The sequence below is a fragment of the Oncorhynchus keta genome, chromosome 36, assembly GCF_023373465.1.
Source record: "Oncorhynchus keta strain PuntledgeMale-10-30-2019 chromosome 36, Oket_V2, whole genome shotgun sequence".
Lineage (NCBI taxonomy): Eukaryota > Metazoa > Chordata > Actinopteri > Salmoniformes > Salmonidae > Oncorhynchus > Oncorhynchus keta.
The window spans coordinates 25,895,605-25,919,212 of NC_068456.1; the positions used below are offsets into that span (position 1 = coordinate 25,895,605).

The 23,608-nt window shown below is 44.8% G+C and overlaps 1 protein-coding gene across 2 annotated transcripts in view; it reads right to left on the minus strand.

Annotated features, from left to right (window-relative positions):
- Positions 1-23,014, minus strand: part of LOC118369420 (testican-2) — an 83,951-nt gene extending 60,937 nt beyond the window's left edge. Inside the window, exon 1 of one of the 2 annotated variants that reach the window (XM_052498717.1) lies at positions 21,417-22,558. In XM_052498717.1, the coding sequence (XP_052354677.1) occupies positions 21,417-21,605 (189 nt within the window). In that variant the 5' untranslated portion in view covers positions 21,606-22,558. Of the gene's footprint in view, positions 1-21,416 lie in introns of both variants that reach the window. The other variant, XM_052498718.1, reaches the window with a different exon arrangement.
- Positions 23,015-23,608: the final 594 nt, after the last annotated feature.

A 23,608-nucleotide genomic window follows, 5' to 3' on the forward strand; every position in this document is an offset into this window, starting at 1 on the left:
GCCCGCTGGAGGGGTCCAGTCCGGCCCGCTGGAGGGTCCAATCCGGCCCGCTGGAGGGGGTCCAATCCGGCCCGCTGGAGGGGGGTCCAATCCGGCCCGCTGGCCCGGGGGTCCAATCCGGCCCGCTGGAGGGGGTCCAATCCGGGCCGCTGGAGGGGGTCCAATCCGGCCCGCTGGGGGGGGTCCAATCCGGCCCGCTGGAGGGGGTCCAATCCGGCCCCCGCTGGAGAGGGTCCAATCCGGCCCGCTGGAGAGGGTCCAATCCGGCCCGCTGGAGGGGGTCCAATCCGGCCCGCTGGAGGGGGGTCCAATCCGGCCCGCTGGAGGGGGGTCCAATCCGGCCCGCTGGAGGGGGTCCAATCCGGCCCGCTGGAGGGGGTCCAATCCGGCCCGCTGGATTGATAGAGGACTAATTTTGAGGGCAAGTAAATATAACACATCTTCAGTGCGGCCCTCCGGACTTCATTGAAGACTGAATGCGGGCCCCGGGGAAAAATTTGTTCGACACACCAGGCCTACAGCTTTTCTGTAACAGTCCGAACAAGGGCAATATCCAGGGCTGGTACAGTAGGCTACAATAATAATTCCTGGGCATGACCCTAACAGTAATCTCCTGAATATTCCAATCTGGTTCTCATGCCCACCACAGCGCAGAAACAGCCTTAAAGTGGTAAATGATCTTAGAGGCAACACAGATGCCAAACAGCTCTCTGTCCTTGTACTCTTAGATTCAAGAGATGCATTCGACACTGTTGACCATGATGTCATTCTGGACACCCTGGAGAAGTGGGTTGGCATCTCCGATCCAGTTCTAAATTTAACCGGTTGGTGAACATAACTCAGAAAATAAACTCAGCAAAAAAAGAAACGTCCTCTCACTGTCAACTGCATCTATTTTCAGCAAAATTAACGTGTAAATATTTGTATGAACAACTGAGACATAAACTGAACAAGTTCGACAGACATGTGACGAATAGAACTTGAAAAGTAACAAAATCAAAAGTAAGTCAGTATCTGGTGTGGCCACCAGCTGCATTAAAGTGCTGCAGTGCATCTCCTCCTCATGGACTGCACCAGATTTGCCAGTTCTTGCTGTGATGAGGAATGGCCCTTGCCCTCATCTTCCGATCCAACAAATTCCAGACGTGCGCAATGGGATTGAGATCCGGGCTCTTCGCTGGCCATGGCAGAACACTGACATTCCTGTCTTGCAGGAAATCACGCATAGAACGAGCAGTATGGCTGGTGGCATTGTCATGCTGGGGGGTCATGTCAGGATGAGCCTGCAGGAAGGGTACCACATGAGGGAGGAGGATGTCTTCCCTGTAACACACAGCATTGAGATTGCCTGCAATGACAACAAGCTCAGTCCGATGATGCTATGACACATCGCCCCAGACCATGACGGACCCTCCACCTCAAAAATCGATCCCGCTCCAGAGTACAGGGCCCGGTGTAATGCTCATTCTTTCGACAATGAATGCAAATACGACCATCACCCCTGGTGAGACAAAACCGCGACTTGTCAGTGAAGAGCACTTTTTGCCAGTCCTGACTGGTCCAGCGTCGGTGGGTTTATGCCCAAAGGCAACGTTGTTGCCAGTGATGTCTGTTGAGGACCTTCCTTACAACAGGCCTACAAGCCCTCAGTAAACCTCTCAGCCTATTGCGGGCAGTCTGAGCTCTGATGGAGGGATTGTGCATTCCTGGTGTAACTCGGGCAGTTGTTGTTGCCATCCTGTACCTGTTCCGCAGGTGTGATGTTCGGATGTACCGATCCTTTGTAGGTGCTGTTACATGTGGTCTGCCACTGCGAGGATGATCAGTTGGCCATCCAGTCTCCCTGTATCGCTGTCTTAGGCGTCTCACAGTATGGACATTGCAATATATTGCCCTGGCCACATCTGCAGTCCTCATGCCTCCTTGCAACATGCCTAAGGCACGTTCACGCAGATGAGCAGGGACCCTGGGCATCTTTCTTTTGGTGTTTTTCAGAGTCAGTAGAAACGCCTCTTTAGTGTCCTAAGCTTTGATAACTGTGACCCTAATTGCCTACCTAGCGGTTAGTGTCTTAATGACCGTTCCACAGGTGCATGTTCATTAATTGTTTATAGTTCATTGAACAAGCATGGGTGTTTAAACCCTTTACAATTAAGATCTGTGAAGTTATTTGGAATTTTACGAATTATCTTTGAAAGACAGGGTTCTGAAAAAGGGACGCTTCTTTTTTTTTGTTGAGTTTACATATTAAATGTGGTGGTCTCTCCAGATGAAATCTCGCGTCTTGTGACGGCCGGCCGCCCAACAACCTGCCCGCTCGACCCTATCCCCTCCTCTCTTCTCCAGACCATTTCCGGAGACCTTCTCCCTAACCTCACCTCGCTCATCAACTCATCCCTGACCGCTGGCTACGTCCCTTCCGTCTTCAAGAGAGCGAGAGTTGCACCCCTTCTGAAAAAACCTACACTCGATCCCTCCGATGTCAACAACTACAGACCAGTATCCCTTCTTTCTTTTCTCTCCAAAACTCTTGAACGTGCCGTCCTTGGCCAGCTCTCCCGCTATCTCTCTCAGAATGACCTTCTTGATCCAAATCAGTCAGGTTTCAAGACTAGTCATTCAACTGAGACTGCTCTTCTCTGTATCACGGAGGCGCTCCGCACTGCTAAAGCTAACTCTCTCTCCTCTGCTCTCATCCTTCTAGACCTATCGGCTGCCTTCGATACTGTGAACCATCAGATCCTCCTCTCCACCCTCTCCGAGTTGGGCATCTCCGGCGCGGCCCACGCTTGGATTGCGTCCTACCTGACAGGTCGCTCCTACCAGGTGGCGTGGCGAGAATCTGTCTCCTCACCACGCGCTCTCACCACTGGTGTCCCCCAGGGCTCTGTTCTAGGCCCTCTCCTATTCTCGCTATACACCAAGTCACTTGGCTCTGTCATAACCTCACATGGTCTCTCCTATCATTGCTATGCAGACGACACACAATTAATCTTCTCCTTTCCCCCTTCTGATGACCAGGTGGCAAATCGCATCTCTGCATGTCTGGCAGACATATCAGTGTGGATGACGGATCACCACCTCAAGCTGAACCTCGGCAAGACGGAGCTGTTCTTCCTCCCGGGAAGGACTGCCCGTTCCATGATCTCGCCATCACGGTTGACAACTCCATTGTGTCCTCCTCCCAGAGCGCTAAGAACCTTGGCGTGATCCTGGACAACACCCTGTCGTTCTCAACTAACATCAAGGCGGTGGACCGTTCCTGTAGGTTCATGCTCTACAACATCCGCAGAGTACGACCCTGCCTCACACAGGAAGCGGCGCAGGTCCTAATCCAGGCACTTGTCATCTCCCGTCTGGATTACTGCAACTCGCTGTTGGCTGGGCTCCCTGCCTGTGCCATTAAACCCCTACAACTCATCCAGAACGCCGCAGCCCGTCTGGTGTTCAACCTTCCCAAGTTCTCTCACGTCACCCCGCTCCTCCGCTCTCTCCACTGGCTTCCAGTTGAAGCTCGCATCCGCTACAAGACCATGGTGCTTGCCTACGGAGCTGTGAGGGGAACGGCACCTCAGTACCTCCAGGCTCTGATCAGGCCCTACACCCAAACAAGGGCACTGCGTTCATCCACCTCTGGCCTGCTCGCCTCCCTACCACTGAGGAAGTACAGTTCCCGCTCAGCCCAGTCAAAACTGTTCGCTGCTCTGGCTCCCCAATGGTGGAACACACTCCCTCACGACGCCAGGACAGCGGAGTCAATCACCACCTTCCGGAGACACCTGAAACCCCACCTCTTTAAGGAATACCTAGGATAGGATAAAGTAATCCTTCTCACCCCCCCCCCCCTTAAAAGATTTAGATGCACTATTGTAAAGTGGCTGTTCCACTGGATGTCATAAGGTGAATGCACCAATTTGTAAGTCGCTCTGGATAAGAGCGTCTGCTAAATGACTTAAATGTAAATGTAATGTAATGTAAATGTGTTCCACAAGGTTCGTTTTTGGGTCCGGTACTGTTCAGTTTACAGTAATATATATATATATATATAAGACCGAGGTACTTATTGTTGGAGCCAAAGCACAGAGAGAGAATCTAGTCGCACGTTTTAATTCATGGTCAATAAAGATAAAACACCGGTTTTTAAAAAATCTAGGTGCAATTTTAGATTCTGAACGAAATTTTTGAATCACACATTAGTAATGTGACAAAAATAGCTTTTTACCACCTGAGGAACATTGCCAATGTGTGGCCGTTTCTCTCGCAGGCTGATATAGAGAGATTCATCCATGCTTTTATTACAAGCAGGCTTGACTACTATAATGCTCTCCTGTCTGGTCTACCCCAAAAAAACAATGGTCAACTGAAAAACATACAAAATGCTGCAGCACAGGTACTGACCAAGACCAGACAGAGAGCACACATTACACCGGTTTTAAGGTCTCTGTACTGTAAAACATACAGAATGCTGCAGCATGGGTACTGACCAAGACCAGACAGAGAGAACACATTACACCGGTTTTAAGGTCTCTGTACTGTAAAACATACAGAATGCTGCAGCACGGGTACTGACCAAGACCAGACAGAGAGCACACATTACACCGGTTTTAAGGTCTCTGTACTGTAAAACATACAGAATGCTGCAGCACAGGTACTGACCAAGACCAGACAGAGAGCACACATTACACCGGTTTTAAGGTCTCTGTACTGTAAAACATACAGAATGCTGCAGCATGGGTACTGACCAAGACCAGACAGAGAGCACACATTACACCGGTTTTAAGGTCTCTGTACTGTAAAACATACAGAATGCTGCAGCACGGGTACTGACCAAGACCAGACAGAGAGCACACATTACACCGGTTTTAAGGTCTCTGTACTGTAAAACATACAGAATGCTGCAGCATGGGTACTGACCAAGACCAGACAGAGAGCACACATTACACCGGTTTTAAGGTCTCTGTACTGTAAAACATACAGAATGCTGCAGCATGGGTACTGACCAAGACCAGACAGAGAGCACACATTACACCGGTTTTAAGGTCTCTGTACTGTAAAACATACAGAATGCTGCAGCATGGGTACTGACCAAGACCAGACAGAGAGCACACATTACACCGGTTTTAAGGTCTCTGTACTGTAAAACATACAGAATGCTGCAGCATAGGTACTGACCAAGACCAGACAGAGAGCACACATTACACCGGTTTTAAGGTCTCTGTACTGTAAAACATACAGAATGCTGCAGCATGGGTACTGACCAAGACCAGACAGAGAGCACACATTACACCGGTTTTAAGGTCTCTGTACTGTAAAACATACAGAATGCTGCAGCATGGGTACTGACCAAGACCAGACAGAGAGCACACATTACACCGGTTTTAAGGTCTCTGTACTGTAAAACATACAGAATGCTGCAGCATGGGTACTGACCAAGACCAGACAGAGAGCACACATTACACCGGTTTTAAGGTCTCTGTACTGTAAAACATACAGAATGCTGCAGCATGGGTACTGACCAAGACCAGACAGAGAGCACACATTACACCGGTTTTAAGGTCTCTGTACTGTAAAACATACAGAATGCTGCAGCACGGGTACTGACCAAGACCAGACAGAGAGCACACATTACACCGGTTTTAAGGTCTCTGTACTGTAAAACATACAGAATGCTGCAGCACGGGTACTGACCAAGACCAGACAGAGAGCACACATTACACCGGTTTTAAGGTCTCTGTACTGTAAAACATACAGAATGCTGCAGCATGGGTACTGACCAAGACCAGACAGAGAGCACACATTACACCGGTTTTAAGGTCTCTGTACTGTAAAACATACAGAATGCTGCAGCACGGGTACTGACCAAGACCAGACAGAGAGCACACATTACACCGGTTTTAAGGTCTCTGTACTGTAAAACATACAGAATGCTGCAGCACGGGTACTGACCAAGACCAGACAGAGAGCACACATTACACCGGTTTTAAGGTCTCTGTACTGTAAAACATACAGAATGCTGCAGCATAGGTACTGACCAAGACCAGACAGAGAGCACACATTACACCGGTTTTAAGGTCTCTGTACTGTAAAACATACAGAATGCTGCAGCATGGGTACTGACCAAGACCAGACAGAGAGCACACATTACACCGGTTTTAAGGTCTCTGCACTGTAAAACATACAGAATGCTGCAGCACGGGTACTGACCAAGACCAGACAGAGAGCACATATTACACCAGTTTTAAGGTCTCTGCACTGTAAAACATACAGAATGCTGCAGCACGAGTACTGACCAAGACCAGACAGAGAGCACACATTACAATGGTTTTAAGGTCTCTGCACTGTAAAACATACAGAATGCTGCAGCACGGGTACTGACCAAGACCAGACAGAGAGCACACATTACACCAGTTTTAAGGTCTCTGTACTGTAAAACATACAGAATGCTGCAGCACAGGTACTGACCAAGACCAGACAGAGAGCACACATTACACCGGTTTTAAGGTCTCTGTACTGTAAAACATACAGAATGCTGCAGCATAGGTACTGACCAAGACCAGACAGAGAGCACACATTACACCGGTTTTAAGGTCTCTGTACTGTAAAACATACAGAATGCTGCAGCATGGGTACTGACCAAGACCAGACAGAGAGCACACATTACACCGGTTTTAAGGTCTCTGTACTGTAAAACATACAGAATGCTGCAGCACAGGTACTGACCAAGACCAGACAGAGAGCACACATTACACCGGTTTTAAGGTCTCTGTACTGTAAAACATACAGAATGCTGCAGCATGGGTACTGACCAAGACCAGACAGAGAGCACACATTACACCGGTTTTAAGGTCTCTGCACTGGCTGCCTGGGAGTTTTACAATTACTTGTAAGATTATTCTCGTGGTTTTTAAATCAATCCACGAATATGCACCCCAATACATGTAAGACCTGTAAACTCCAGGTAAGACCTGTAAACTCCAGGTAAGACCTGTAAACCACAGGTAAGACCTGTAAACCACAGGTAAGACCTGTAAACCTCAGGTAAGACCTGTAAACCTCAGGTAAGACCTGTAAACCTCAGGTAAGACCTGTAAACCACAGGTAAGACCTGTAAACCACAGGTAAGACCTGTAAACCACAGGTAAGACCTGTAAACTCAGGTAAGACCTGTAAACTCAGGTAAGACCTGTAAACTCAGGTAAGACCTGTAAACTCAGGTAAGACCTGTAAACTCAGGTCCCTCTGGCACTGGCCTTTTAACTATTCCAAAGCCTAGGTCCAAGATGCATGGAGAAGCAGCCTTTAGTTATTATGCCCCCAGCCTCTGGAAAAGCCTGCCAGAGAACCGGAGGGGGGCTGAAACTGTGGGCATATTTAAATGAGATCTTAAAACACACTTTTTAAGTTTTGCTGAGTGCTTTTTAGTTGATCAGTTTATCTTATGTTTGTTGTGTAGTAAATATTTCAGCTTTTATTTTCATTGTTTTTTATTTGTTTTTCCCTGTAAAGCACATTGCATTGCATTCCATGTCTGAAATGTGCTGTATAAATAAAGCTTGATTTGATGTTTGAATATTTAAAAAATGCATCATTCCTTCCTGAAGTAATCACATATCTGATTCAGTTGGATTGATGTAAACAATAGGATGTTAACCTTGCTTTCACCTATCAATCACTTGTAAATCTGTGCTTAGTTCAAGGAAGGATGCATTTCTAAAGTATTTGAACAAGGTGTTGTGTAGTAGAATCAGTAACATGAGGACACGATGGGTATAATTAAGGGGAAGTTTACTCAGCAAGCTTAGTATACATCATCAGCACATGCATACTCTTTTTCTACATATCACTACATCATCTCACTAGTTATTCCGTTCTACATGTAATAGGTACAGTGCATTCGGAAAGTATTCAGACCCCTTGACTTTTTCCACATTGTTACTTTTTATTCATTATTATTCATTTTAAAAACTGATTAAATAAATGTTCATCATCAATCTACACACAATACCCCATAATGACAAAGCGAAAACAAGTTTTCAGAAATGTTTGAAAATGTATTAAAAATAAAATTACAGAATACTTATTAACATAAGTATTCAGACCCTTCACTATGAGACTCGAAATTGAGCTCAGGTACATCCTGTTTCCATTGAGTCCAGCTGTGGTAAATTCAACTGATTGGGCATGATTTGGAAAGCCACACACCTGTCTATATAAGGTTCCACAGTTGACAGTGCATGTCAGCGCAAAAATTAAGCCATGAGGTTGAAGGAATGTGCCTAGAGCTCCGAGACAGGATTGTGTCCAGGCACAGATCTGGGGAAGGGTACCAAAACATATCTGCAGAATTGAAGGTCCCCAAGAACACGGTGCTCACTCTGACAGAGCTCCAGAGTTCACCTGTGGAGATGGGAGAACCTTCCAGAAGGACAACCATCTCAATGCAGCACTCCACCAATCAGGCCTTTATGGTAGTAGCCAGACGGAAGCCACTCCTCAGTAAAAGACACATGACAGCCTGCTGAGTTTGCCAAAAGGAACCTAAAGGACTCTCAGACCATGAGAAACAGATTCCCTGGTCTGAGGAAACCAAGACTGAACTCTTTGGCCTGAATGAAGGTTCACCTTCCAACAGGACAGCGACAGTAAGCACACAGCCGATACAAAGCAGGAGTGGCTTCGGGACAAGTTTCTGAATGTCCTTGAGAGGCCCAGCCAGAGCCCGGACTTGAACATCTCTGGAGAGACTTGATAATAGCTATTCAGTAACACTCCCCATTCAACCTGACAAAGGTTGAGAGGATCTACAAAGAAGAATGGGATAAACTCCCCAAATACAGGTGTGCCAAGCTTGTAGCATCATACCCAAGAAGATTTGAGTCTGTAATTGCTGCCAAATATGTTTCAACAAAGTACTGAGTAAAGGGTCTGAATACTTATGTAAATGTGATATTTAAGTTCTATAAATTTGCACAAAAATTTATCTAAAAACCTGTTTTTGCTTTGTCATTATGTTTTTTTGTGTGTAGATTGATGAGGGGGAAAAACAATTTGATCCACTTTAGAATAAGGCTGTAACGTAACAAAATGTGAAAAAGGGGGTCTGAATACTTTCCAGGTGTACTCTGTTATAATGCATGTATGTCACTAGTGGTGAACTTGGGTAGTGCAGCAGAACACAACAAGGTCCATGGGTTCCGTTTTCACTCTACAGTGTGGCCCTAAAACTTTCTGGTTCGGAGGACTGAAGGGCCGGGTGTTTGTCATATCAAAATCAAAGAAGAGGAACAGGTGCCATGATTGGCGTTCATCAAATAACCTTTGTTTTGTGTGTTTTGTTTCGTCCGAGAGTGTGAATGGTTGCAACTCAAATGGCATCCTATTCTCTACTAGGGGTCTAGTGAAAAGTAGTGCACTAGATTGGGAATAGGGTGCCATTTGGGAGCACACTACATGTGTCATGCAACCACTCTAACAACAAGATAATTGTCTCAGAACCCAGGTCAAAGCAGCAGGTTATATGTTGTTTTGGCCACCACGCCAACTGCTTGCATTGCTTCATAGCTTTAAGGATTCACGGGCACCTACAAAACTGCATCCAACTGATTTGATTATCAAGCTTGCAAACACAGACACACACTGAACACAACACCATAATTACAACATTCTAGCACAAATCACTGAAACGTCATAATGAGCTTCGCTCCAGTAAGCCGAACCGCCCAAACACCCCCCACCAAACACAAACACACCTACCCATCCATCCTGCATTTTTAATCAACCTGGCTTCGACTGGGGAACTAAGGGGAGGTTTGTGTGTGTGTGTGTGTGTGAAGTACTGAGGCAAGGTTTGTGTGAACGCACAGAATGTTTTCTGTTCATTAAAAATGAAGTGGAATAGAAGAAGAACAGGTGCAGGCAGGGACCTGGTGACACAGCCCTGGACCGTTACTGTGGTCTAATGAGCTACCAGGGATCTGGTGACACAGCCCTGGACCGTTACTGTGGTCTAATGAGCTACCAGGGACCTGGTGACACAGCCCTGGACCGCTACTGTGGTCTAATGAGCTACCAGGGACCTGGTGACACAGCCCTGGACCGTTACTGTGGTCTAATGAGCTACCAGGGATCTGGTGACACAGCCCTGGACCGTTACTGTGGTCTAATGAGCTACCAGGGACCTGGTGACACAGCCCTGGACCGCTACTGTGGTCTAATGAGCTACCAGGGACCTGGTGACACAGCCCTGGACCGCTACTGTGGTCTAATGAGCTACCAGGGACCTGGTGACACAGCCCTGGACCGCTACTGTGGTCTAATGAGCTACCAGGGACCTGGTGACACAGCCCTGGACCTCTACTGTGGTCTAATGAGCTACCAGGGATCTGGTGACACAGCCCTGGACCGCTACTGTGGTCTAATGAGCTACCAGGGACCTGGTGACACAGCCCTGGACCGCTACTGTGGTCTAATGAGCTACCAGGGACCTGGTGACACATGAGCTACCCCTGTGACAGCCCTGGACCTCTACTGTGGTCTAATGAGCTACCAGGGATCTGGTGACACAGCCCTGGACCGCTACTGTGGTCTAATGAGCTACCAGGGACCTGGTGACACAGCCCTGGACCGTTACTGTGGTCTAATGAGCTAGAAGGGACCTGGTGACACAGCCCTGGACCGCTACTGTGGTCTAATGAGCTACCAGGGACCTGGTGACACAGCCCTGGACCGCTACTGTGGTCTAATGAGCTACCAGGGATCTGGTGACACAGCCCTGGACCTCTACTGTGGTCTAATGAGCTACCAGGGACCTGGTGACACAGCCCTGGACCTCTACTGTGGTCTAATGAGCTACCAGGGACCTGGTGACACAGCCCTGGACCGCTACTGTGGTCTAATGAGCTACCAGGGATCTGGTGACACAGCCCTGGACCTCTACTGTGGTCTAATGAGCTACCAGGGATCTGGTGACACAGCCCTGGACCGCTACTGTGGTCTAATGAGCTACCAGGGACCTGGTGACACAGCCCTGGACCGCTACTGTGGTCTAATGAGCTACCAGGGACCTGGTGACACAGCCCTGGACCTCTACTGTGGTCTAATGAGCTACTGCTGAATTGGAGAGAGAGATCTAAGGATAGGTCAGCTGTGCGTGCATTTCGCTGCCACTACACACTCTCCTAACAATAAATGAGTGTTATCCTCTCCTACATTATCCTCTCTCATTAGCAGTCTATAAAAAACACCATAGGACTCTGCTCAGAAGTAGTGCACTGTGTAGGGAGGAGGGTGCCATTTGGGACACAGTCACTGTCTCCAAGGCTGATCAGACTGATTCCAAAGTGTGACTTCACAATGTGACATTAATAGGGGGAAGTTAGTTGAGCATAAAATTGTATTCAGTCAGAGACTAAATCAGATAAATTATGCATAATGTGCAGACCCACTGCAATTTCAACAAAGCAGGTTTAACCATGCAGTTTCAACCATGCCATCAAATTTCCTATTATTACAAAGATGGATGAGATGGTGGCTTGACCTGTGAGCTGCTGCACAATGACAGAGGCAGCATCCCAATTAGTACCCTATTGTCTATGTAGAGCTATGGGCCCTGGTCCAAAGTAGTGCACTAAATAGGGAACAGGGTGCCATTTGAGATGCACCCAGACTCATCGGATGTTCCTATCAGAGTTTGATCCAGGTTGATAGACTAATATCAGCCGTCACAGATCATCAGCCCTGTAATGGAGTTGCATTAAACATCTTAACATATTAACATTTTGACCAGTTTGTGTGACTGTGAAACCTGGGTGGAAAAGGGGAGTTGGGGAGACATTTGCTGGATCAACAGCCTCTTTCGGTGTCCGTTTGATCTGCAGTAACAGAGTTCAAATAGTCAATTCGAACTTCATGTTCTTTCTCATCATCATAACGGTCATTTGAAAAGGAGGCCAGGGGATACAGCATATTGACTCAACTGTGAATCACACTAGGGTACAGAAGACACTACACCAGGAATATAGAGATACTGCTGTATAGAAGAAGTTAAGAATAATATTCAAGGATGAATTAAGTCTATTTAAAGATGGGAGATGAAATGTTGTTCTTTAAATTATAAATCACTCACATCGTCAAATCAAGACATTAAATTAAATTGTAAGGCTTGTGTGCCAACGGTTTCAGTCAAAGGGTGGTCTTCTCAATGGGACTCATGACACTAAGGCCTTTAAACCACAATGGCTTCCTCCAGCAGCCAATCATCATTATTGTGTTTTCCTTTATTTTGGGATTTCCAGCCTGGATGCATTAGTGGAATGAAGAATTGTCCAGTGCACCTGTCTGTCAGATTAAAAGGAGTGGATGTATTAAATGTAGTTGTTGACGGTAATTGTTACATCTAATCGCCTTGTCTTTTCAATGACGGGGATTGGATTGATTGAAGTGTGGAGTGGTGATGGCTATTTTTATCGAATACAAAACAGCCGTCATCCACACTCTATCCAATGCATACTGTACCGTGGGTCTTATACTTGAAAGAGGAGAAGCATAAATATAGAATATTCATGTATTAATATGTTTGTTTGTGTGGGTATGTACAGTGTGTGTATATTTGGTTTTTCACGTTCTGCCTCTTTGATGATTGTTTTTTCCATTGTTGCATTAAAATTCAACATTCTTCCCCTCAAAAGGACATAGCGAGTCAACACCAATTGTACTCATTTGTCTTATTAGATAGCATCATGGGCGACCCTTCATGGATTAACCAAATTATATCCTGAAAAATACCCAATGAACTAATTTTCTGGTTTTGTTAGCATTTTTTTGTATTTTATTTCTCTTCGAAGACATCATGGGAAACAACAATAGTGATTAAAGTATAATACTGTATATTCGGAGTAAACCAATATATTGCAGCAGAGAATACATATTCCTCTGGAGCCCATTTGAACACACATACATCCTCTGATTATGGGTCCTCTAACCATTTGGTTATTGGGGTTGATGTAATGAACCAATGTTTCATGCAGCTCAGGTCAGGGTTCATAGGAGTAAAATCATTAGTAGTCTGATTATCTCATCAGCTGCATGGAGATTCAGACTAATGCTTAATTTGAGGACTGAGGAGAGTGTATAACTCTCAAATGATACTGTATCATTATCCATATGGATAATAAGGAAGGTATTGATGAATCCATCATCTTTCCCTGTAATGATACTAAACGTACAGGTAACTGCCAAAATAACGGAAACACCAACATGAAGCGTCTTAATAGGGTATTGGGCCACCACGAGCCAGAACAGCTTCAATGCGCCTTGTCATAGATTCTACTAGTGTCTGCAACTCTATTAGAGGAATGTGACACCATTCTTCCACTAGAAAGTCCATAATTTGGTGCTTTGTTAATGGTGGTGAAAAACGCTGTCACAGGCGCCAAAATCTCCAATAACTGTTCAATTAGATTGAGATCTGGTGACTGAGACGGCCATGGCATATGGTTTACATTATTTTCATGCTCATAAAACCATTCAGTGGCCACTCGTGCCCTGTGAATGGGAGCGTTGTCATCCTAAGGGGGCATAGCCATGGTAGCCAAAATAATAGCCAAAATAATGGTCTGCCCAGCATTTTTATACGTGACCCTAATCATAATGGGATGTTAATTGCTTAATTAACTCAGAAACCACACCTGTGTGGAAGCACCTGCTTTCAATCTACTTTGTATCCCTCATTTAAGTGTTTCCATTATTTTGGCACTTACCTGTATGCTAAAATGAACACAAACAAACCAAAAGGAAAACGCACATCAACCTACCCCTTGACATCTACTCACTAGATGGGCTCATACAAATCCCTGGGGATCTGGCTGGACAGGGCACTATCATTCCACACACACACACATCAAAAGTCTTCAAGCAAAGGTCAAGTCCAGAATAGGCTTTCCCTACCGGAACAAATCTCATTCACACACTCTGCTAAACACATCCTGTTCCAAATGACAATACTACCCATCCTGGATTATGGAGATGTCCTCGGCCCAAAGTCTTTACAACTCTACCCCCCCCCCCTGAAACGAGTTACTTTCAGGCCCATTTCAGAGGACCTCCGTTGCTACGGCTGCACACTGACATCAAAGAGGTTGCTATTGGCGATCCCCAGGGAGTTCTGTGATGCGCTGCCTCTGATGTTTCTTCTGTCAACATCACCAGAGACATATCAGCACTTTTCCCCCCTTAAATATACACATCACACACAAGATTCCCCCACAAACACAAACAAACCGTCACACACACCCACACCTCCCTCCGGGAATGGCAACCACAAAGATATTCCATGTCACCTCTGACATCATACACAGTAATCCACCAAGTCTTCAGAGAGAAAAATACATAAACTCCTTCATTCAGGGCATGCAGGCAGAGCTGTGGTCTCTGTTTGTGCCTCATCTGGGGTTTGATTTCAAACTGAGGAAAAGAGAAATCTTATCTTAACTCTACTGGACGGCAAACCCACTGAGAAGAGCTGAGCTTTTTTCCCTGAAAAGTTTTTTAAAATGTTCAACAAAAAAGGAGCATGTGGGGGATGGTTGTGATGTGTGCAGGGTTGTGTTCAGATTCCATCGGTTTGTGTGTGTGTGTGTGTGTGTGTGTGTGTGTGTGTGTGTGTGTGTGTGTGTGTCACTGCCCGTGTAAAGACACAGCAGCACCCATCCAGGCCCATCATAATAATCCCACTGTAATTCATACTTAATCTTCATGCCCACAATTTCATTATTTCTACAATACAGTTCCAGAGGACATATATCTAAACTTAATCCTGCTTCGCCAGGAGAGTACTCTGGTGTGTGTGTGTGTGCTTCTATGCATGTGTGTGTATGCCTCTATGCATGTGTGTTTATGCCTCTATGCATGTGTGTTTCCATGAGTGTGTGTGTGTGTGTGTGTGTGTGTGTGTGTGCATGTGTATGTGTGTATATACATGTGTGTGTGTGTCTGTGTGTGTGTGTGTGTGTGTGTGTGTCTATCTCTATGCGATTGTGTGTGTCTTTGCATGTGTGTGTGTGTCTATGCGTGTGTGTGTCTCTATGCGCGTGTATGTGTGTGTCTCTATGCGTGTGTGTATGTCTCTATTTGAGCCTGTGTGTGCGTCTCTATGCGTGTGTGTCTCTATGCGTGTGTGTATGTCTATGTGAGCCTGTGTGTGCGTCTCTATGCGTGTGTGTATGTCTCTATGCGTGTGTGTATGTATCTCTATGTGAGCCTGTGTGTGCGTCTCTATGCGAGCCTGTGTGTGCGTCTCTATGCGAGCCTGTGTGTGCGTCTCTATGCGTGTATGTCTCTATGCGTGTGTGTATGTATCTCTATGTGAGCCTGTGTGTGTGTCTCTATGCGAGCCTGTGTGTGCGTCTCTATTTGAGCCTGTGTGTGCGTCTCTATGCGTGTGTGTATGTCTCTATGCGTGTGTGTATGTATCTCTATGTGAGCCTGTGTGTGCGTCTCTATGCGAGCCTGTGTGTATGTCTCTATGCGTGTGTGTATGTATCTCTATGTGAGCCTGTGTGTGTGTCTCTATGCGAGCCTGTGTGTGCGTCTCTATGCGAGCCTGTGTGTGCGTCTCTATGCGTGTATGTCTCTATGCGTGTGTGTGTGTGTGCACCCGGGACAGCAGGGAAGACAACAATTTAGACACATATACCTGCTTTACTGGGGTTGGGAACATGTCATAATTGCATCAAAAAGTGTTTAACTATTTGCATAACAATGATATAGAAGCTTAGTTAGACATACTTGGGAAGTGGGGATTTGTCATTTTTGTGCAATAATAGATTTTGTTGACATTTTTGTCATTTAGCAGAGGGTTTTATTTACAACAGGCCTCTCATCCAAGTAATGCTGGTCATGTCCATGTAAAAGGACCAACGTGTAGTTTATAGGAGCATGTCAAATTGGATTTCAAATAAATGCTAAGAGTCTAATTTTTTTAATCATATATACATTTTTCAAACATTTTCCATTCTAAAAATGAGGTGTGTGTTAGAAAACATCTTCCAGATAAAGTCTTAAAAAGGTATTAGAAAGACATCAAAACAATAACGTTGAAGTAAAGAACCCTGCGTTCACGCCTACTCCCTCCCTCCCTCCCGCGCTCGACGTCGCTGGTCTACTAACCACCGGTCCTGGCAACCCACATTGCGCACACCTGCTCATCATTTCTCCTTGATTACTCCTCCTTTATTTAGCCCTCAGTGGTTTTCAGCCACCAGGTGTTATTGCATTCTCTCACGTTATGTACCCGCCTCATGTTTGTTCACTTGCTTTCGTTCTTTATTAAAATCATCTTCAGCTTCCGTTTCCTGACTCCCGGCATATATGTTATATATGTTCCCTTGTGAGGAGGAAGAATAATACAAGTTCACAGAAGTAACAAGTAAAGGTAGACCTATCAATTAGCTAGTGTTTTTACTGATATACATTTTGTTTATGAATTATTAGGTGATTAAAACTAAATTCAGAAAAATCTGTAACTGAATATCTGCAATTGAATTGACTGCAATGGGAAATCATAGTTGTCACAAACCACAGTTGGGTCACCTGCTACTGTCCTCTCTTCCACTGGCATACTGTTATGTTCAGCTGAACTGTTTTAGGGCCCTATAAAGTCCAGACAATAAAATGGAATTCAACAATAGTAAAACTTTGAACTTGGTAGGGAATCAACTAAATATATTGAACATGTATTAATTTACCCAAGTTAATCATAAGACATGAATAGAATGCATCAGTGATTCGGTATTTCCTGCAACTTTCTGAAGAGGCAAGGAGAATTTCCCCTGTCTATTGCGGTGTACGCAGCTACCACATCATGTAGCCGTTAGCGATGATACTAATAAAACATCTTCTGGTAGATGGAAAGGCTTTCCCAAAAACCTTCTCAATTAAATATAACTGCAAAGTAGCCTATGCCTACCTGGCAGAATGATATTATGATTATTTGCAAACTCTACCATCACGTGTGTGTGCTACAAGAAAACATCGCAAACAGCCTCTTGTTAGGTGCTCACTCAAAAATATAATTTGTGTTTTTTTTATTCATTTTATTTTACCCCCTTTTTTCTCCCCAATTTCGTAGTATCCAATTATTAGTAGTTACTATCTTGTCTCATCGCTACAACTCCCGTACGGGCTCGGGAGAGACGAAGGTTGAAAGTCATGTGTCCTCTGATACACAACCCAACCAAGCCGCACTGCTTCTTAACACAGCGCGCATCCAACACGGAAGCCAGCTGCACCAATGTGTCGGAGGAAACACTGTGCACCTGGCGACCTTGGTTAGCGCACACTGCGCCCGGCCCCCCTCAGGAGTCGCTGGTGCCGGATGAGATAAGGATTTCCCTACCGGCCAAACCCTCCCTAACCCAGACGAAGTTGGGTTTCCCTACCGGCCAAACCCTCCCTAACCCAGACGAAGTTGGGTTTCCCTACCGGCCAAACCCTCCCTAACCCAAACCTCCCTAACCCAGACGAAGTTGGGTTTCCCTACCGCCAAACCCTCCCTAACCCAGACGAAGTTGGGCCAAACCCTCCCTAACCCAGACGAAGTTGGGTTTCCCTACCGGCCAAACCCTCCCTAACCCAGACGAAGTTGGGTTTCCCTACCGGCCAAACCCTCCCTAACCCAGACGAAGTTGGGTTTCCCTACCGGCCAAACCCTCCCTAACCCAGACGAAGTTGGGTTTCCCTACCGGCCAAACCCTCCCTAACCCAGACGAAGTTGGGTTTCCCTACCGGCCAAACCCTCCCTAACCCAGACGAAGTTGGGTTTCCCTACCGGCCAAACCCTCCCTAACCCAGACGAAGTTGGGTTTCCCTACCGGCCAAACCCTCCCTAACCCAGACGAAGTTGGGTTTCCCTACCGGCCAAACCCTCCCTAACCCAGACGAAGTTGGGTTTCCCTACCGGCCAAACCCTCCCTAACCCAGACGAAGTTGGGTTTCCCTACCGGCCAAACCCTCCCTAACCCAGACGAAGTTGGGTTTCCCTACCGGCCAAACCCTCCCTAACCCAGACGAAGTTGGGTTTCCCTACCGGCCAAACCCTCCCTAACCCAGACGAAGTTGGGTTTCCCTACCGGCCAAACCCTCCCTAACCCAGACGAAGTTGGGCCAATTGTGCGAACTGGACTAAATTTATCCACATTTTTCCAGACCTCAAAAGTAGTCTTCTGATGTGGTTTAAGCGTGGATTTAGAAAATCCAATGAAGTTGTTTTACTATTAAAAGAGTGTGATTTTGAGAGTGAAAACCTTAAAAACAGGGAGAGTCAAACCTAGAAAAACAAAATGGATTAAATGTATTTTGGGAAACAACTGATTTTATAGGGCCCTACTGTTTTTTTTATTTCTCTTTCTGTCATCTGGTGGTCAAAGCAAGAGTGTGAAAAGGCTGGACATCCCCAACCTCGCTCTTTTTGTCTCTCTCCAATTTATATGTCACCTCTCCTGGCTCTTACTGACACCTACCCATGAGACCCCTCTCTTTCCATTTACTGTAACTAGCATCCTCACTCACTGAGCACCGAACTGGACTGACCACCTGATCTGATTCTCCGCACCTTAGCACACATGCACACATATACAGTACATTCATGCCACACACACACACACACACACACACACACACACACACACACACACATCACAACTGCTGCTACCAGACTTTTATTATGATTGAAACAATTGCCCCCCCTCCCAACTCCCCAAAACTTGTAAATATTGGACTATAAATTGTGACTTCCTGTATCATACTTTTGGTCAAATGTTTATTCTCTTCTACTGAGCCATTTACTTTAGGTTAGTATTCTTATATTTTATTATTTCTTATTGTTGTTGCATTGTCCAGAAGGAAGCTGCAAGTAAGCATTTCATTGGCTGGTGTATACCATGTGTATCCTGTACATACAACTAAATACACTTGAAACTTTGATTTCATCGCTCACAGATGTCATTTTTTGGTCTAGCCTTGATTTCAACGTCTACAAACGTCTGGACCGGCCTTCATTCGGCCCAAACATAGACGTCCATGTTCAGGACCAAATCTGAAGCAATCATAGATCTCGACATCACTCGTCCATATGTATATATTCATTCCTACTTAGATCTTTGTCTATTGGGTATATGTTATGTAATTTGTTAGATATTACTTGTTAGACATTACTGTACTGTCAAAGCTAGAAGCACAAGCATTTCGCTACACAGAGTAGATTATTGTTCAGTATAGTAGAATAGAGTAGATTATAGTTGTCTATGATTGGTCTATGATTGGTTCAGATTTGGTCCTGTTCAGACCAACCAAATTTGGTCTGGTTTGGTGGTGGAGCTCATTAAAATAATGAGGATATTGCATAATTCTACCTTTGTGTACCTATTCAGGATACATCACCATGAAGAGAATGACATGCATATCCATAATTATGCATTTCTGTGTTGTACAGATCAGGGACCCATGAAGAAATTCCGTTACCGGGTGTAATTCCACTTCAGTTACTGTAGTTCAATACCAAAAGAGATGTTTTCAAACTCAAGGTGTCATGTCATAGCTGACACCCCATTCTTTCTGCAGACATCTTTGAATCTTAAATTCTGAGTCAATATTTAACTGAGTTTTTTGGAAAACGTGGTCATAAAACACTGAAGGAGATTTGACAGAAATTCTGTTACCAAACTTTGCATCTGCACAGTTCTTCCAGTAAAATGTGTTTTGTTACATTTTCTGTGTACATTGTTTAAAGTGTTCCTTGTGCTTAGTGTTGTATGGTTTGTTAACTTTGAAATCAATGTTTTTTGTTACATTGTAAGTGAGAAATCTGAGACTCAACGAAATTCCATTACCGTGCAAATGCCCTGCTGTGATGTTTGGTAATCACTACTGGATGCAGGATTTCACACGCACATAATATTCATAAACAAAGCAATATTTACATGCCCTTTAGGCTAAAATCATTCGCCACAGCCGGATTCAGTTGAAAGCTAACTGCATTACCTCAGCAATCAATGATCAGAACTTGTATTATAATTGCATTGTTGCATTGTGCCTATTCTGTTTGTAACAGATCATTTGCAAACACTAGGCTGAGTCATTAGCAGTAGGACAGCAGGCCAGAATGCATACCGTGAAAAGCATGACGGAATAAGTATAAGGGGTGAATGTGGGGACGGATCTTTAAAGGGGAACAAATGTCATTCTAAATCATTGCAAATTTGCAATGTGCATAATTACTACTGCCAATAATGTACCAAAGAATGGTAAAGTATCAATAGGTAGGCCTATGGACAGTGAGGCTAGGGGATAGAAAATATCCTGATATGATGCTTTCAAAACACGCTTTCAATCTGGTATTGGTTTGAAGATAGGTACCTATGTAGTAGTGTAAATCACACATTATACATTGCATGTATGTACGTGTAACTGCCAAAATAAAGGAAACACTTGAGTAAATGAGGGATTCAACGTATATTGAAAGCAGGTGCTTCCATACAGGTGTAGTTCCTGAGTTAATTAAGCAATTAACATCCCATCATGCCCAGTTGGCCATTATTTTGGCTACCATGGCTTGAGGAAGAGATCTAAATGACTTTGAAAGAGGGGTCTCAAAGAAGCATATGGGGTTTAAAGGGTGTGTGTTTGTCTCAGTCACCAGATCTCAGCCCAACTGAACACTTATGGGAAATGCTGGAGCGGTCCCTGAGACAGCGTTCTCCACCACCATCAACAAAACACCAAATTATAGAAATTATTGTGATAGAATAGTGCTGCATCCACCCAAAAGATGTCCAGACACTTGTAGAATATATGCCAAGGCGCACTGAAGCAGTTCTGGGGCCTCGTGGTGGCCCAACGCCCTATTTAAGACGCTTTCTGTTGGTGTTTCCTTTATTTTGGCAGTTACGCAATTAAATGTAGGTTACCTTGCAGAGGTCCTTTGAGTGTTTACAAATGATGTATAATAATGATGACTGCATAGGCAACCCTACATTCTCCAGTTCTCCAGAAAATGCAATAGATCAGTGCACCATGACCACAATGAGGCTGTGCCCTAGGCTACACTCCTCTAGGGTATATCTGAGGTCAACATCTTAGGCTCCATCTGAATGATTATGCCTAACATTTTTTTTATACATAAGATAATGTTTACAATGAAAAAAAACATAATATCTGGCTACACAAACGCTTCAGATATGTATCTTAAGCAATGACACCAAACCCTTGATATTATCTGACAAATAAAATCGGAGTAGCCTAGCAAACGCATCCGGTTATTAGGACGTTTGCCAAGCGGAATCGTGCCACTGGCTTCTGTTTCCCTATCAATATAGCTTACCGCATTACGGCAGATCTCTCAATCAACCAAAACAGCGACTTACGTCTCTGAAGCGATTCCAATGCTTGATCTTGCGGCTGTACTGTGAAATGGTGGACAGCCAATGCTCGTCTTCCATGAAATTCCCCTTTTTCTCCTCCTTTTTCCCGTTGTTAATTTCCGCTTGCAAGGTGAACCCCACCAGCATCATCACCGGGACGAAAAGGCACCCCAATTCCGTCATTCCCACCATGGTGCGGTTAGAAAACACGCGCGGCACGTCGTTCTAGCTTCTCTTCACGAGGATGAGAAGAGGAGTAGAATGCGACCTGATTGCGCCTTCCTGCTGCTGGAAGAAAAAAAAGAGAGAGAGAGACTGGGGTGACACTGGGCGCGTTCGAGCCGATCACTTTTGTCAAGTCTGGTCACCGACTTTCAAGGTGTGTTGCATTGTCCGACTTGCGCCTACATGTCCACTGCATGAACTTAGCACAAATCTTGTGATCAAAGGTCATGAAGTTGTGACTGCAGTTGACTACCAGTTTCTGCAGTTGCTCTTCACGAACATTCACGAACATCATCACAGCCATGCCCTGCTCTATTGTCAACATATCATTACTTTTTTGTTTGTTTGACCTAAACAAATGTCACAAAGAGATGACTGAAGACTGAATCAGGAACCAACTTTGCTGCTATTCATAGAGTTGATACAAATTAATGTGATATTTAAGGCTAATCTCACTAATTGAGTCTACAATGTACACACATCCCACTGGGCACGAACGTCAATTCAATGTCTATTCAACATTGGTTCAAAGTAATTTAATTGAAATGACGTAGAAACTATGTTGATTCAACCAGTGAGTGCCCAGTGGGATATGATTTCAGTTTGTGAGTGTGTGATATGGGGGATGGAGACATGTTTATTTTGACATTATAAACAATGGAAACACTGCCGTGTTGATCTGAGCCTTGTATTTGGAAAACCACATCAGTGTCCGACTTTAGGCTGTCGCAGATGCACCTCCCCCAATTTCACTCCTTGACTTTGGTCTACAGTCAATTTCTTTAGCTTTACCACTGAAACACACCCACTGTCATGTGCTATGAAATGTGTAGCACCTGCCCGTGTCATTACACACCAAAGGTAAATTCATACCTACAGTGGGCATCATAAGTGGGCTATTCACCCCCATTGGATTTTTTTTACATTTTTGTTTGAAACGAAAGGAAACTTCATGGCAGGGGGAAAAAAATGATTTGCATTAATGTGGGTTTTCTCAGAGTCGATTATCTCAGAATCATATTTTTGCAAATATAATCTTATAGTCCCACACTCTCGATGTAACAAAGATCATCCCACTGGGCACAGACGTCAATTCAATGTCTATTCCATGTTGGTTCAACGTTATTTCATTGAAATGACGTGGAAACAATGTTGATTCAACCAGTGTGTATACAGTGGGGCGAGTGTGGCAATAATGCACTGCTGGGAATCGCCTATCACTTTATATCACTCTCCTACCTTTTACTGTCCTGCCTAAATAAATTCCTCTATCACTTTCCTACCTACCTATTGCTGTCCTAGGTGGGATAAGCCAGCCCCAAGGGGAATTCTGCTTTAGACACGCTGTAATTGAAATACTGTATTAACTGATGCCATCTTTACTACTCCTCAGCTGAAAATAAACATTTTACGCTCCTTTCTCTAAAGCCAGTATGTGAAGGGGATAATCTGACCTCTCCACAGAAAGCAATCAGTGTGCCAGCAAAGGAGAGCGAGGGCGTAGAAAAAACATGTTTTGATTGAAAATGCACACATGAATACACAGAACTAAATTGAATTCAGATGGGAAATGGGACTGACTAGTACATCTATCGCACGTCTTTATTGTGAAGACTGTGCATGTCTCGCATTCATCACGACCCGTGCTTATGTACGAAGTGATATCAACACTATACTGCAAACAACCATAGCAACAGTACCTCAACTATACAGTATGATAATGATGCATCTACTGGTATTAAGGTTGCCTACACAAGTGTTAAGGATGCTAGACCAACAAGACTAACTTGGCGAGGTGTAACTAGGGTTGCAAAATTCTGATAACTTTGAATAAATTCCCTGGATTTCCAGAAATCCTTCCAGATTTCCTGCTTATTCCAGAAATCCTCCAACTGATATTCCGGGAAAACCAGGGAATTTATTGAAAGTTCCAGGAATGTTGCAACCCTAGGTGTAACGTTAACACAGTG